General features: G+C 41.6%; 1 protein-coding gene across 1 annotated transcript in view; it reads left to right on the forward strand.

The window, feature by feature from the left end:
• ZCCHC14 (zinc finger CCHC-type containing 14) overlaps nucleotides 1-17,334 on the forward strand; it is a 53,217-nt gene that overhangs the window by 11,961 nt on the left and 23,922 nt on the right. Inside the window, exon 2 of the mRNA XM_027646431.1 lies at nucleotides 2,940-3,063. Coding sequence (XP_027502232.1) covers nucleotides 2,940-3,063 — 124 coding nt within the window. The remainder of the gene's footprint in view (nucleotides 1-2,939; nucleotides 3,064-17,334) is intronic.

A 17,334-nucleotide genomic window follows, 5' to 3' on the forward strand; every position in this document is an offset into this window, starting at 1 on the left:
TAAAAAAATGCTGTTACTATTTTGGAACTAAAACTTTGACTTGCAAACCGTTTCTCATTATTTTACTTTCCCTAAACAAATCCAAACCTTTGCAGTATTGGTATGTTTAAGTCAGTGGAAAAAATTATTTAAAATTTGGAATGGAAGCTTGAAGCAGTCGGATTCAGTGGTTATAACACCATTCAGCTCCCTAACAAAGTGCTCCATTTGGAACTAATCAGAGCTTTGTGATTTTTCTAGGCCAATTTGGAACTGCTTTGATGTGCGACGGAATCAGATAGTATGAGCTCAGTCAGACAAGACATATGGGCTAAATTAATCTTTACCAAGTATGTAAAAATTAAATCTTTATGGGGGGAAAAAATGGAGGTTATGTGTAAACAAAATGCAAATTATAAACTGCACGCGATGCTTGTTGTAAGGAGAGTGGAGAGGAGGGAATACGAGATAAGAGGCAATAAATTGTAACAAACTGCTTGTTCAGAGATTTTCTGGAGCTCTGTGGCTGTTCTTACTCAGTTTCAAATGCTGTAAGTGTTTATATTTCTGATTGTTCTGAATATTTGAAGCCTGGTTGTTCAGGATAACATAGTCCTGCATGAATCTCATTTCCCAGCTCTCTCCTCTGCGCTCTCCCTTTGCCAGGAGGATGGTGCTCAGCCCTCTGGAACTTCCTCTCAGCAGCACTGGGCTGGAGTGAGAGTTTAATGAGCTCCAGGAGGGAGACTGTGTGAGATAAGCATTGGTAGAGAATGACTTTGGCAAGGAAATTTAAACTGTTCCCCACCCTCCCCCTGAGCTTGAAGTGTAATGGCTGGTCTAAGTGAAAGCTTGATGTTAAGTTTCGTTAGTGGTGGGAAGCTGTGCTGAAGAAACAGTATATAATTATATTTATGTATTTATCTATAAAATAAGCTTTATTTTTTTGTCATAAGGGCTGAAAAGTAGGTACCTGTAACCCTCTATTTTCTGACGTCCCTCTGCCTTTCTGGTGTGACTTCTTTACACATGGAAGCTTTTTATAGATGTCAGGTATACAGAGTCTTTCCCTGGTGCTACTGCCTAAAACTGCATATAAATCTATAAATGTCAGTCTTAAAATGGAGCTTACAATAGGTAATTGTATGGAGTGGGGATGTGCTATTTCTGACTTACATTTGTGTGCTGACTGACGGCAACATGTAATGGTAGGGTGTGCAAAGTATTGTTTCCAGCATAAATTGTCCTAACTCATGGCACTGTGTCAAGTGCACAGGGTCTGAGGGAGCCTCTTCCCTCACAGGGACCTGAGGTTGCTGGTATTTAGTTGCCATGACTGAAGGGTAACTGATTCTGTTATTTTGAGGTGCACATTTTCTCCTGTGATTTGTTGCAAGGCTGAAATCCACGTCAAATTCTAATTACAGCTCTCCATTCCGGGATTTCAGGTTGATTCAGAGTATGACAATTGAATTTCAAGTAATGTAGTTACTATGATGAGTTACTAAGAGTACTTCTGTTAGTCTGAACTCCCTCTTTAAAGCACCCTTTCCTCTTCAAGGTACTTAAACCCTTGTGTTCAGTACTGCAAATGCAAGTGTTCATCCACTTCTGCTTCTCATTACCTAGAAAACAAGAGGAACGACCTTACTTAGAGACAAGTGAATGTTATGTTACAAGTAATAGATGTTTTTGTGTTGCTGCATAACTGGGAATGCTCTGTGGCAGGCAGCTGAAATGGGCAGTGTCCAGTTCTGCCCTTTCTAATGACTTTTGTTTGTTTCTGTGGATTTAAGCGTGGTGAAAATAAGTTTTCTCACTCTAAATACAGTTTAGAAGGTACATATTAGGCCATGAAATCTGTTTCAATGCTGCAGCTTTCTGCTGGGGCATTTGTAGTGTACAATTTTTCATTGAAATGTGATCATGATAACAGGCTTTTTAGTGGCAAAGACAATAAAGACAACGTGTTTTTGCAAACTGGAATTTTTCATTGTAATCTATGTGGGAATATTTGGAAATGCCTTGAGCCTGCAGCTGTGTGGAGGTGATTGTTGTGGTGTGACCCCAACCAGCAGCTGAGCCCTCGCTCCCCCTGGTTGGGATGGGGAGAGAGAAGGAAAAGGAAAAGTGAGAAAACTCGTGGGTTAAAATAAAGACAGTTTATGAGTAAAGCAAAAGCCACACATGCAAGCAAGGCAGACCAAGGAATTGATGCCCCACTTCCCATGGGCAGGCAGGGCTCCATCACAGTGGTTTGGGAAGACAAACAGCCTCACCGAACAACCCCAGCTGCCTCCTCCTTCCCCCAGCTTTATACACTGATCCCACATGGTCTGGAATAGCCCTTGGATCAGCTGTGGGCAGCTGTGTCCCATCCCAAATCCTTGTGCCCTCCACCCTCCTCACTGATGGGGGTGGGCTGAGGACTCAAAAAGGCCTTGACTCAGTGTAAACCCCGCTCAGCAGTAACTGAAACATCCCTGAATTATCACCAGTTTCCAGCACAAATCCAAACCAGCCCCACACCAGCTACTGTGAAGAAAATTAACTCTATCCCAGCCAAAACCAGCACAGTGACATAACATAAAACTGAGATTTTCCAAGAGCCCTTTTCCCTTAGTTTTCTTGTTGAAAAGTTAAAAACTGTAATGTCGAGGGGTGAAAGGTCTTGCAATATCTCTCCAATTGACTGCTGTGTGACTATTGTTTAAAAAAGAATTATACTGTAAGTAGCTTTATAGATTAGCCAAGATAATCTTGACTTGTGAATAGCTGCTGACTAAAACAACTTCCCTGAACTGTTACTTGGGGAATATCAGTAGTAACACCCTTGGTTTTAAAAGAAGGAAGCTTCTCCCAACTTCTCCAAGTGGCTCTCTCACTCCAGAGGAAGGTGTGATGTTTGTGTATTCCCTCAGTTTATTTTAATGGAGTTCTGTATTTTTTTTTCTTTCCAGGTCACTCCAAGGTCCGAGACCCCCATCAACAGTGTCAGTAACAGCTTGGAAAACGTACTCCACACATCAACACATTCCATGGAGGAGTCATTACCCAAGAGGCCTTCGGGGAAACACTCCAAAGGTGTGTCCTTATCCGTGTGTGTGCTTCCAGTGGGGGAACCAGCTCGGATCTCTTGGTGGTGATCAGCTTTATTTTAATTGGGGTTGGAGACTGGGATTCTGCTGCTTTACTTCTGGGTTGGGTTGACCAAAGGAAGTCACGGAAGGGTTTGTAATAAGTGGGAGTGGGTCAGTGAGAAATGGTCAGTGAGAGACGAGTATCCTTATTTTTCCATTGGGAAATAAGCAAGAAAATTCCTTATGAGTTGAAAGACCAGCTTAACTCTCATCAAATATCCTCCAAGAGTGAGTATCTTGGACATTACATCTCTCATCCTTGTATTAGCAGGTTATTTCTTGGATTAAGCACATGGTGAATGTTGCTTTACTGGGGAGAAGGCATTTAAACAGTTAGAATTACACCTTTGTCTTGGTTCCTAAGGATGTAAGTGAGAAATAGAGGGAAGAGGAGTGGAAGATAGGAGAAAGAACTTACACCTTTCTCAGCACCCTGTATATTGTTACAAAATAAATCTGATTTTTGTAATGCTGTATTGCATCTGACCTGGCTAAAAACTGGGCTTATCAAATCGGAGTTAATGATTCCATTTCCACACTCCAGGCTCTGATTGCAAATATGAAAATGGCCAGGTTAAAATGTGACTAACAGTGTTTTGTTTAATGCATAAGAAAGCACTGTTAAGTAAGGGAGGGCTTTGAACTGGGAGCTGCTCTTTGTGCAGAACAGCTTTTCTGAGCTCTGTGGTATTTAAAAAATCACTCAGTAGGGCACAACTAATGCAGGGGAAATATTACCATTGTGTGTTGCCTTCAGATATCATTAAAGGTATTGTCATGCACCATCTAAGTTTTTTTAATTTGGAATTTGCCTTCTGAGCTCTGTTTTCTTCTCTGCTGTGGGCTTCCTGCATAACTTGGCAGATACAGTTTAATATAAACGGTGACGAAGAATTTCAAAGTACGTTTTCACTCAGAGGACCTTACACAGATTAGAAAGGGTTAAATGTCCCAAGAAAATGTGAACTTGCCCCCACCAGACCTCCTTTTCTGTGACTGTAATCCCAGCAGTGTAAGGAGTAGTAATTTTTTTATAGCAGAGTAATGCTCTAAGTAGCCATTTCTCCAGCTGTAAAAACCATCAGGGTAGAAGAAAACGCAGCACTAAGCAGAAGCATGGCGGGGTTTGTGGCTTTCATCTGATTAAAAATAGGCCAGGGTTCAACACTGTTTTCATTTGTACTCAGTGATTGCTATTCCAGTACCATATATGCTAAGATTAGTCATGGTACGCTGTGAAAATTAATTAGGTTTTCCTCTGATCTGTTTTTCTCTTATAGGATACCTGCTTCGTTTTCAGTTTAATTTACAGGCTGCCTCAGTGGTAGCTGGGAGAAGTGGGTGTGGAACAAATACTCACTGATACTCTGCTTTCTGGTTCACCAGCAGCAAAGACTGTGCTGAATTCTCCCTGATATTTGATGATGTGTCTGGGAGTTGTGTCTTTTCAGTCTGGAGTACAGCTGAGGATTATTTGCCAGCCTGGAGCCACCGTTGTTCACTTACAGATTCCTTGTTCTCGTAGCAAACACAGCTCTTAATTTAGCAGGACTTGCTAACTTTATAACCTAGAGCGCATAAAATTGTCATGAAAGTATGGGATGGATAGGATGCTTGATTCTTGTAGTGATATTTTTTAGTGAGTCTGTTTTCAGACAGCTGGACAGGCCAGGATTTCTCTTCAGAAGTAGTGAGCTGCCCAAGGTCATCATTCCTGTTTTAGCAAAGTCCTGGAGCTGGCAGTGTCTCAGTTAAAAAGGCTGTAGCTGAAACAGAAGAAAAATGAGAAATCTCATGAAAAGTGGAGTATTTGTTGTGCTTAGTTGGATTAGAGACAATTTGTATTAATCCAGTGAATGGTTTTAATCCTGATTTGGAGAAATGTCAGTAATTTAACTTCCTATAGTTGAACAGTGAATGGGTTTGTAGTAGGCTTGGACCTGAAAGCTCTCGGTGACTGTGTTTTCCTTAATCCACCACTTCTAGCATAAAATATTTAAGTTTCTACATGGGAAAGAAACAGGGATAGAGTATTCTGCTGGATACTCTAACAGGCAGTGGTGGCAGTCTTGTGTTTGCAGTAAGTGGTAGCTGGGAACGTTTGTACGTCCTTCATGCAGAGACTTGTCAAATACTTGGGAATAATTTCACCAGCCTGTCTGCACAGAATAGTGCTGCCTCAGGAAATGAATTTATAACATGGGTGTCAGCCTGAGAAGTGCACAAATCTTTTCCTTTGCCTCAGAGACCCAGATAACTATGGGAGCACTGTCAGACACTGACAAGTAGAATCATGGAATGCTTTGGGTTGGAAGGGACCTTAAAGCTCATCTCATTGTACCCCCTGCCAACACCTTCCACTAAACCAGGTGCTGGATCCACGCTGCAATGCCCAACTTGTTGGGAGTGGTGACAAGCTGGGAGCAATCATGATTTGCACATATTTAACAAAATTAATCAATTTTTCTATAGTGATTCTTCAGTTGTGGCTAAAGCCCCTTCTCCCTGTGCACGTATCGCTGCTAGAACAGGATAAATCAGATGGACATCTCTGCAAAGTGCAAGTTGTGGCATTAGGAAGCTCCTGTACAAGTTGACAAGCATTTTGGGTGTCTGTGCTCTAGCTGGGCTTTTCTTTTGTAAAGTGAAGTTTAAAAATTTTGCCTGTGCAAGTTGAGAAAAAAATACAGATGGGTTTCCACCGAAGAATGGGGAGCTCTTGTGAAGTCCATTGGCTGTAACATGCAGAATAAATTGTGCTTTTCACTCCTGGTTTGATCAGAGATTTAGGATTGTTCAGACCTGTTTTCACAGATGTTGAAGTTATTTTAACTGGAGGTAACTTTGGGAAGTGGAGACTTTCCCTGTTCTCAGGAACTGCCTATTGTTGTGCTGAAAGCTGCAGACAGGGTTGTTCACAGGTTTTAAGGTATTGACAGATCTCACTGGTCAAGGAGAACACAGATAAATACAGAGAGATTCTTGTGTTACATATAATGAAAATTCCAGGAAGAATGTGTTGCTTTCTATCTCTTTTCCCACTGTTTACAGAATGCTTTAATTACAGTTTTAACACTGATTGAACAAAACAAATTCAAACGTAGTTTGGACATTTTATGTATCCTGAACCTTTCCCAGTAGCAAGGTGGTTAAAGAACCCTGATTTACTACTTTACAACTTTTGTTTTGCAGGCAATCCTCTGCTGGTAGCTAGGGGAAATTCAGGAAACTCCATTATTATTCCGAAGTCCAGAAGGAGGTATCTGACCTATGGGGCTTCCCAGAGCTAATTTTGAACAAGCCTGTGGATGTAGAGTTGTTCTGACCTTTTGTGGTAATTCCCAAAAGAGAGTAGTTATGGTTATCACAGCTGAATGAAAAACTCAGCTTATTTTGTATTTGTTAAAAAAAGCAATAGGAATTTTCCGTGCTCCAGAGATGTTACTAATTACTCTTCCTGCAAGGTTCCAAGGATTTGGCCATTAGGTGGGATAGCACTGGAGGCAAGTCCTGCTCTCTGCATGTGACATATTTTAGCGATGTATTAAACATGCTCAGTGACCACAGCATATTTTCCAAAAGCGCAGCGGAATGAAGTACATTAGACCAGATGTTGAAGTGCAGAACAAAAGAATCTTTATAATAAAGGCAGTGTAAGTTGCAAACATCCCAGTGCAGAGACTGCGCAGCTTCATCCTGTAATTTCTCATAATGCTGAGGAAAATTCTGATTTGTTACAGCCCCTGGGCTCAGTTTTCTGCAGTGGAGGTTCTGTGTTGGAGGTTAGAAGTTGCCCGTGGTTGCTCTGAGGTTTACAGGTGGCATTTTACCCCGTGTTCCTCCCCAGAGCAGCCTGGACCATGATTTCCTCGACTGAACAAGACTCTTTTTTTGCAAAGTGACAGAAGTTCTGCTATTCTTGTGTTTCCTGTATATTTATCTTGCCTTTCCGCTGTTGCCACACAAAAACCTCAAATTGTCTCAGTGCCAGCCTGATTTCAAATGAGGCAACTGTTGAAATATGATCCTTAGAGAGTGAAGCTGAATCACAATTCTTGCCACACATGGATCTAAGGATAGACACAAACTGCTGCTGGAGTGTGAGGAGTAAAGCTTTTAAGTGGAAAATGGGTGCAGGAGGCTTTGTTCTATGATCTCCTCTCCATTAGTTCTCCTGCTGAGCCCAGTAAAACTAATTGCTTAATTGAAGGAACATTCTGAGTCCATGCACAGGGTCCTGCAAAGCCTCGACGTGTCCCAGGCTGGAATAAATACATGGAATAGCATGTGACTGCCCAGAAAGAGCTGCAGTCTGTGGACATGGATAAACCAAACTTTAAATGCATCTCAATAATATATTGATTTAATTTTGAATCAATATTAGGATGTAAAATAGATCCTTGTTTGCAGTATTCCTGTTGGCCTCAGGTAGGATGAGCTGGGGGTGAGTTGAGCTGGTTGTTATGGGCAGCAAGCTTTGGTATCTTAATTATTTCATTACAATAGTTAGCAGAAATGTATGATGTAAACCTTCCAGAACTTCTCACCACTATTTTTGCTACTCTGTTTTCCTTGGCAAAATGTGTTTGTATGGTCTTGCACCTTTTTTTGTCTCCCACTTCCTTGACTCATTCTTTTTCCATAAGAAAGTAAACTGCAGGAGCTCTCCTAGTTAGTGGCGAACAACAGTCTTTTTCTCCTGAAATGTTTGACACCAGTTGTTCAGGCTGCTGAAGGCGGGGAGAAAATACAGGGGGAGGAAAAAAAAGCTCTGAAATCCTTTTGGTTCAGCATCCAGACTTTATAGTGCCTTATTCTGCATCAGTTGTATAGCTGGATTATTCTATTTTTAAGTAACTACATCATCTCCAACGATATTGGGTCAACTACCGTTAGGGTAGGGCTTAAAGAAATATTTAGGCTATGATAATCCTTCAGGAAAAATCTCCCTCTACCAACTGTATATAATTTTTCAGCTGTTTGTGTATGTCCTTGTTGATTTTATCTCCAACAGGGAACTCTGCTTCTAAACTTGAGCAACGTAGGCTGAGATCACACTCGAGGCATTGCGTTCCTGACCTGCTGTCTCCCATACACGAGCTGGTTTAGGAGTATCAAGTATTTAGAGTTAATTCTAGAAGTCAAATCCAAGGATTAGTGTGCTTCAAAAAAACATGTTTTGATGTTGCATATTTTCCCCCCGTGCTAGAAGATTATTGGATATTAAGGAATTTCTGGAAGCTTGTTTGTTGCATAAATCATGTCGTGGTCTTCTGGAGCTGGGAGTTCAATTAGGGTTGGAGGTTTAATTTTGCAATAAAGACAATACTTGAATGTAGAATATAAAAAATTCAGAAACATTGCATTTTACCTCAGTTTTTTGCTGACAGAGCAGTTGCATGGAAGCCCACTGTATGTCCCCAAAGCCAGGGTGAATAGCTCATCTTTGGGCTCCTGTAGAGTGGGAGTGGAGTTCCAAACTCCTGGGGCTGCACTTGGACTTTGGCAAATTTATGTTGTTAACTAAGTCAACTTTTATACTCTTTAGAGGTTGAAGTCAGTATTTCTTTGTCATCCTCGTTACCTCCTTTTCCACATAATAAGCCTTGTCAGGAGAGATCTGGGATTGCTGTGACAAGATACCAAGGGAGAGGAGGAGGGAGCAGCAGGGAGACTCACTCCTCCAACTGGATGAGAAATTCTGACTGTCTACTCATGCAATAACTGTCATAAACCTTTTGTGCAAATGTGAAAGATGCTCCTTGCTGGGGTTTGTAATCCATGGCCTCGATTCCTTGCAGAGGCCAGACCTTTGTACTCCGTGGGAAGACCCAAAGGTCACCCCCTGGCCAAGAGCTGCAGTGAGTTGGCTTCAGTGGAAAGTCATACTGTGCATGTTTGAGTGACTCTTTTTCAAGCTTATACAACAGAAGACTCTTTAATTTCCTATGAGCAGTTTTAATTGTGTCCTTGATCACGTATTCACCTAAAATGATGGATATCAAGCATTTACCCGAGGGCCCTGTCTTGAAGCTGCTGAACGATTCTTTAACTTTAGTCCTCTTTGGACTTCCTGCTTGTTTGTCCTCAGTAAGATGATGGAATCACTCTGAGCAGCTGTCAGTCCCTATCTTATTAACTGCTGAGCCTGTTGATTAAATTCATGCAAATTTGACAGAGCTATTTAGAGTTTTTATTTACAGTGGTGTCTGAATAGAAGAGGAGAGGTAAGAACAGTTTAAATGCAGCATAGATCCATGGGAAATCAGGCTTCATTTTGCTCCTTAGTTCATGGAATCATTGATTGGTTTGGGTTGGAGGTGATCTTAAAACTCATCTCCTTCCATCCCCCTACCCTGGGCAGGGACACCTTCCACTGGAGCAGGATGCTCGGAGCCCCATCATTCATCTTGCTTTTATTTATTCTTATGTTTTGTAAAGATTTGTGTACTGGGCAATATATTTTCTGTATTACACAGTAGGAAATGACCAGGTTTCTGCTGATGTAAGGTTTGACAGTGAACACTTGATTTTGAGTCCTCTGAAGCCTGTTTGATTTGGCTTCAGTGGGAGTTGGATGGTAGTCCTGTTTATAATTAATTTGAATCAAACTACTCTGAAAAATATAAATTCTGTGAATAGGATGCTGGTAAATTCAGCCATGCCAAGGAGTTTTACCTCACTGCAATGCAATCCACAGGCACATTCCTGATCTTGGATAATGAGAATGTAGTCATCAATGTCTAATGTGAGATTATAAACTCATACCATTTGCCTTTTTCCATGGCTCTTCAAAAGCATAGGAAACAACATAGCATGTGCATTCCTAGAAGGACTCTCCTGTTTGCCAGTCCATGTCTGTGAAGTCCTGGCAATGCCTGTTGTGGCAATGAGTTTTTAATGGAGATGAAAGTAATGGCCATTACCTCAACAGCTCTGGAATCAACAGCATGACCTCCTGCTGGTAATGGAAACAATATAACAACTTAAGCTTTTAATTAAACTTGCATTAAATGGTGAAAAACAGTTTTTCTCAGCTCTGTAGGTAATGACTTAATGCAGCCCATCTTCTGAGACAGGATGAAATGAGTTGTGAGAACTTTACCTCATGTACCTCATGGTGGAACTAATCCTTAAACCTGCATTTTTACTGAAAATCTTTCATTAAAGGCAGGGGCTACAAGAGAAAATTTGAAATTTAAACTTACTGAGGGCTAGAAAACATGTCGTACAGGACTCCAAAAAAAAAAAAGGTGAATATTAACTGCTGATTCTTGTCTCCTGGCAAGTTCCTGCTGCAACCTGGTTGCAAATGGCTCAGTAGGGCTGGATATTCCTGTGTCTGCTGCCTGCACATTAAGGGATGTGGGAAAGGCTCAGAAATGCTCAGCTGTTCCTTGCATCTTTAAAACTTAACACCCTGGAACATCTGGGAATGTCTGTTCTGAAAGAGCCCGTTTTGCTGCCATGTTAAACAGGGATGCAAGAATTTTAAAAAGAATTTGAAATAAATGGCTTGCTTCTCCTAGCTAGGCCCACATATCCCTTAAAGTAAATTGGACAAAAATTGCCACTTTAAAGAAGAAAATAGGAGTGATTCACATGTATTCCTAGAAAACCAGCATGTCCTTGCCCATTTTCCAGACTGTCACCAGTGTACCAATGACTAAATGGCAATTTTCTGGTGTATGTTGTGCTTGAGAAGCTTTTATAGCGGGTTAGTTGTTAGCTGGTAAATGTTCTTTCCCTCATTTTATTACTAAATCCCTCATTTTCCAAAGCACATTTTTCATTTCCATATACCTTTACACTGAGATGAATTCTCGCCTCCAAAAGCTGAGGGTAATAGGCTTAAAGTACAATAATTTTATGAATAGGTGCCTGGAGTTCTTACAGGCAGCTGCATATACAAGTTAAAAATGGTGTCATTCCTCACAGATTTTTGGGCCCAGACCTGAAAATTCATGAATATTTATAGTAAATCTTGGGGTTTTTACTTGACTTTCGATGTCAGCGTTAGAATTTGCACAGTGGGGCTTTTCTGTGCAGACATGGAAGGCTGTAATTTTGGAAAGAATCAGACTGCAGCAGGGAAAAGATCCCAGACGTTGTAGGACTGGAGGTGACATCAGAGAAAGGGGTGATACTGGGAATAATCAATAATTCTAGTTCCTAGTAGGGCAGTAAGTCACAGGAGGAGGTTTGTTACCCTCAGTACTGACACGACACACTAGTCATGAAAATGAGGGGGTGGGTGGAGAGGAAGGATGAGAACATGACACAGAAAGAAAGTTGTTTACTTGCCAGCACTTTCCTTTGCTTTCCCATCTACTACAACAAGAAATATTTCTTTAGTCTGCTTCCGTTCCATCTAATGTGGAAGGGACCCTATTGAGTAAAGGACAACACTTCATTTCCGTGGAAGTGCTTGTGATTTCTCACATTCAGTCTCTGGCACAAGGGAACAGATGGACTGAGGAGAAGAAACATGAATGTCATAACACTTACATGGGTGAGAGAGACCTTTTGCAAATGGGAACTGGTGACTCTGCCTCCAGGACACTATTCCAGTGTGGAATTAGTGGGGGGAGGGAATTGGTACTTTTTAAACCATGTTCTCCTGTGCTTTGGCTGCCACCTGATGCCACCTTGATTCCCAGATCAGGAGATTTCATTATTGGATTTCAGACTGCAGATTCCAGCTTGGAAGGAATCGATGCCTTGCGTCTTTCACTGGGCAAGAGCTCTGGATTCTTGTGTTCTAGATCTGGCTTTGCTGTGATTAACAAGGGTCTTATTTATGTATCCATCAATCTGGGGGAGCTCTTGGTTCGCATCAGGGCTGGCTATGGTTGTACAGCTCTGTGAAAAACTCAGGTTTATGTCAGAATCATGGAATCATGGAATGGTTTGAGTTGGAAGGGACTTTAATGATCATCTCGTTCCGATCTCCCTGCCAGAATATTAGGGATTTTTCCTAATTTCTGGTCAGAAAGGTTCTTTGGTTGCTCTTTGTTGACAGAAGAAAGTCCCTCCCCTTTTTTTATTTAAATAGTTAGATGTTATTTCTTAAATTTTATGTCATAGCTGCACCATCCCTGGAAGTGTCCAAGGCCAGGTTGGACAGGGCTTGGAGCAACCTGGGATAGTGTCCCTGCCCATGGCAGGGGGTGGAACGAGATGAGCTTTAAGGCCCCTTCCAACCCAAACCATTCCATGATTCCATGATTCTGTTCTACCAAAAAATAAAGCAGTGGGATTCTGTCCATTAATTCAGTTCTTTTGGGGTTGTTTAAAGAAAGTTGGATTCTTCTGTTTAATGCTGTCTTAATGTAGCTTTTATAAACTGCATCTGTTGAAAAATTCCAGAGCAGAGCCCAATCCTGAGAGCTGGATGAAGAGACTGGACAGCTGTAGGTAGAAGGAAAGCATATGGAGTTGTTCATGGGTTCATTCTAAGGAGTAAGTTGAGAGTGAAATCTCATTTGAGGATTGCAGATAGTGGGAACTGGGAGAGGTTTGAGCAGTGACACTGCCCTAAACCTGTGTGAGCAGCGTCTCTTGTACTTCCCTTCAGCATTTGATGGAACTGTGGCTCTTATCCATATGGGAGATCTCTTGTTACTTTGTGCCACACAAGTAGAGCGGACAAATAGTCCACTTTGGCATCATTGAGGTGCTTTGAGTTTTCATTTCTGATTTCATTTTCTCTTGTTCTTTTATGCTGGGAAGTGACAGGCTGTAATTATGCAAAGCAATGGTTTTGATTAAAGTCAATTTTATTTCTAAGGTGCACAGAAATGCTGAGTTAAAAGGTTAATGTTTCATTTGCTTTCTGACTTGTTCTTTTATCTCCTGGAAAAGAAAAAAAAAAGAGAGGACTTGCTGTGCTGCACAACTTCTCTGCCTGGAGTGGATGCATTTCATCAGTGCAGGGTGTGGGTGCTATTTTTAACAGTAACTCAGAGCAGCCCTGCTAAAATTACATCATTAATACACACAGCTGAAGGGAAATGGCATAAAACACAACAGGGCCTTCGAAGTTTCTCCTTCTTGTGTTTTCCAGTTTTGTGGGTGAATTATTCCAGGTGTATCATTCCAGCAGAGATGCAGTTGACCCACCGTGTTTACAAATCAGACTTTGTTTTCTTGTAAACAGACCCGAGGAAAAGTGCAATAAGTGAATTTGTCTGCAAAACCAGCAGGTATGAAATAGGTATTAGTGGCTTGGGGAGCTCAAAGTTTGTGTTCCTTGCTGTCCCTTTTACTAAATAGTTCAAGAATTTGCCGGATATCCAAATATTGCTAAAAAAAGTGGGGAACAAGAGCTTTAAACTCTAGTTGTTGCTGGAAGTGTGTTTGGTTTCATTCTGTAATCCCTGCTGAAGAGACTGTGGGGATTCAGAGCTTCAGGACTTAGAGGTTTTTAGTGGATGGGGTTTGGTTTTGTTTCTGTTCTTTTTACCTCGGTTTCTGGGCATTCTCACTGCCCTGGCAAATATTAATAAAATCTACTTTGTTCTTTTCCCTCTTGCATTTGCTTCATAGATGTGTTACAGAGACACTTGTCTAATAGTTGTGCAGTGTCTCAAAATCAGCTTAAATGCTGAATTAGAACTTTTTTTCTGTCTCTTTGAATTACTGGTCAAATCTTGTCTGGGATCCAGAATGGAGGAACAATTATTTCTACAGAAGTAGAAAAGGGAAAAAGAATATTCAAGCCTGAGAGCAGAGACTTGAAAATGTACAAGGACTTTATTGCCACAAAAGGGCCCGAAAATGTACAAGGACTTTTTTGCCACAAAAGAGGAACTCACAGAAGTGGCTGTGCAGGGGATATTTGTCTCTCACTGAGCTGAGCACTTGAATGCATTTGTAGCTCTTGGCAAGACTGTCTGTACTCAAGGATTTTTCTATTCCAGATGAGTCTCTTAGTCTGGTGTTTTCACATAGCACGCTAGCAGAATATTTTTTTGTTGTTAGCAAGGCTACAATTCCTTAGAAAATCAAAATTGAAGCTGCTATAAAATGCCTTTGCCCTCGCTGCTCCTGCATGTTATTGCAGCTTTAGTCCCGAGTTTCATGATGCTGATACTGGTCTCAAAAATGCAGCAAACAGCACGTGCTTATTGACACGAGCATTGAACTCTGCTGGCCTGGAGCAGCCCTTCCAAACCAGACCAGCTGCTTAGAGCTTGAAATGCACATTTCTGCTGCGTTTTCGCCTTGGGACTTGGAATCTCTTAACTCCTTTGGGTAGGTGCAGGAATCCTATGGCCAGGGTTGGAGCCACCGGCCATCTGATCCCAGGGCTCTGGTGTTTGAGCTCCAGGTTGTCCTTCAAGCCAGGGCACATTGGCTGAGCAGCTGCTGCCTTGTCACGTCCCTCCAGGCTCCCTCCATGCCGATATATGGTTACATGCTGCACCCACAACCCATGTTTGCCTGTGCTGTCGGATACAAAACACCCATATGTTCATGTATATTTATATATGTAACTTGTCAGGTCCTGACTTGGTGACTTTTAAACTGTGCTGGGCAAATCCTCACTGGATGCAGTTGGGATTGATTACAATTGCTTTTATGCAGTGGGGACTGGGGCTTTTTAATAGAGTAACAGCGGGTTATGATTATCTAAGTGGTCTTAAATTAGCTTTATTCATTCATTAAATGACTCAGATCTTGTATGATGAAGGAAAATTAATGGGTAGTAGCAGCCTTAACTCACCTCCAAACAAGGTGGTTTGTAGCGAGTTCAAACTGCACCCAGAAGTGGTTTGGGGCATTGTTTCACTGCTGGGGTGCTGTGAGACTTGATTTGTCCATCAGGATTTAGGACATTGCTCCAAACTTCAAAGCAAATGCCAGCTCAGATTCCCAGCTGAGGGGAGCACCTGAATGTGTCACGTTTTCCCCAGTCTGTTCCCTTTCAGTGGTTTGAATCCTCTTTCTAAACTCAGGGAAAGCGGCTGCTCTGTGCAGACCTAGAGCTTCAAAGGCTCCAGCAGGAACTGGGTTTGTTCCTCTGGTCGTGTTTGGGATTTAGTGAAGCCTGGGGTGTCTGGGCTTTGGTGCACTTTAGCACAAAAACTGTCACTAGGGAAAAGTTTTCCATGGAAAACTGACTTTGCATGTGTAGTTTTGCAGGTGAACACAACATCCAGCTTGGAACTAATCATCTGGCTCACCTTGGGTTTGCAGGGGCTCAGGGAATTATGTGCCAGAGCAAATCCTTTCTAAGAGAGCAGGAGCCTTCTCTAGGATGAGCAAACCTTCTCTGAAGAATGTGAAACAAAGCCAATATTTTCTTTAAAAGTGCTCTAAGAATAGTAAATAAAATAAGCACTTGATCAGATAAAACTAGACTAAATATACAAGTGCATCTTACTTACCCAGCAAGTAAAAGTATTTATATACAAAGTTGAACATCTCTCTTGATTGCAGAGATATTTTTACCAGACAAATTGCACACAGGCAGCCTGCTTTTAATTGCCTGTACAAAGATGTGTGTTTGTGATTACTGAAGCTGCCCTTCACCCTGAGAGTTTGGGGTTTTGGTCACTTCTGCAGGAATATTTCTCCAAACGAGCCGTCTGCTCCAGCTACTGGGAGAAGGAAGATGAGTCACTGGGCTGGATCTCTGAGCAACTGAAGTCCACAGCTGCGTTCAAAACTTGCACGTGCTCTTCTCACTTGTTGCAAATAGTTCATTAGCTGCAGCTCCATGTGGAATTAGCCAGCTTGGGGAATTAGGCAGTAAATGTATTGTACAAATTAAATTCTGGAGTCCTTTAAAAATGCGGTGCTCAGGCTACACAATCTGAGCACATGTTTAATCTCAGTGCCACTGATGCCTCTGAATTTGTTGTAGGATACCTTTAAACCTTCAGTGTTCTACATGTTTACCTAAAATTGTGCTTGAAAGTGCTGAAGTGTTTCCATGGTGTTAAAATACATCCTTCCGGATTCTGTTTTGGCTGTGTTCTGCCTGATAGAGATACATCTTTGATTAGAGCTGCTTGAATTAAGGAATATGTTGCTGAGTTGTCTCTGATATCAAACTCTCACAGCCTTTCTTGGCTCTATGTCGTAAGTCTTTCCACCAAGAAAGATTTCCACCCATTATCATATATTTCAGCAGCAGATCCTTGGGAAGTTGGATGTTTCAAGGCCCAGCACCTGTTCAGTGACATGTGTTGGTGCTCAGATTTAGGAAGGCAGTGGAGCTGCTCCACAAATATGTCCAATCCAGCAGCCCTCTGTGGATAATTTATTCTGTAAAAGCTTTTTCTGGCCTTAGAAATGAAAAAAGGCAACTTGTGAGGCAGTTGTTGTGCTCAGAGGCGATGGCAGGCGGGAGCAGGGATGCAAAGTGCTCTTGGCCTCAAGGATTTGGGAGGAAAACCCTTCAAAACAGTGTTTGAAGCTGTATCTCAATTTTTGAAAGCAGCTGATGGTTCTTCAGGGTTTTACATTTTCCTGTCCAGATGGGAATTCTCTCCAGCCTCCAGCACAGGCAGCCTTTGGATTTAGTTAAGCTTTTGAATCCAGTGAAGTTGCGAAACCCTTCTTTAGGTTGATTGACTTTGTGGTTGGCTGAAGTGCTGACAGTGTCATTCAAGATTACTCAAAAAATGCATGAATTCAATTAACATCCCAAAAGCTGAGATATACAGGCTTTTTTTTTTTTTTTAATATCTGTCTGTTTTGGAGAAACAGAAGAAGGTCACTTTGTTGGCAAGTTAAATGAGCCAAACTGAGGAAATAGCAGGGACATGAAAACTACTCATTTGATTGGGGTGAGCGGTACAATCCCAGCATGTTATTGCTTCCTGTGTGCTGCCAAAAGTAAGCTCGTGTCCTTGATTTTTAAAAAAGCTGTGTAATTATTTCCTGTGGAATATTGCAGTTCATAGGCTCCAGCCTTGCTTTTAAATTAAAGCAGGATTGACTTGTCACTTCAGCTCGTGTTGTAAGTATGTGTTGGTTTTGATCTTAAATATTCTCTGCATTGGAAGAACCCTTATTTCTTACACGGGAAAAATGACAGTTCTAAGGGCTTTTCTCTGCTAACAGGAATTTTTCATTATGTCCATGAAGCTTTAATTTCCAGAGTCCTCCTGTAATGGCAACAGCCAGCCAGACTTCCTTGTTAACCAGTAAAACTGTTCTGTTTAGTTACAAGTTTTTTCCTATATCTGTAGCTTCCTTTTCC

This window comes from Corapipo altera, unplaced genomic scaffold (genome assembly GCF_003945725.1).
Source record: "Corapipo altera isolate COAL_440 unplaced genomic scaffold, ASM394572v1 62, whole genome shotgun sequence".
NCBI classification, from domain to species: Eukaryota; Metazoa; Chordata; class Aves; order Passeriformes; family Pipridae; genus Corapipo; species Corapipo altera.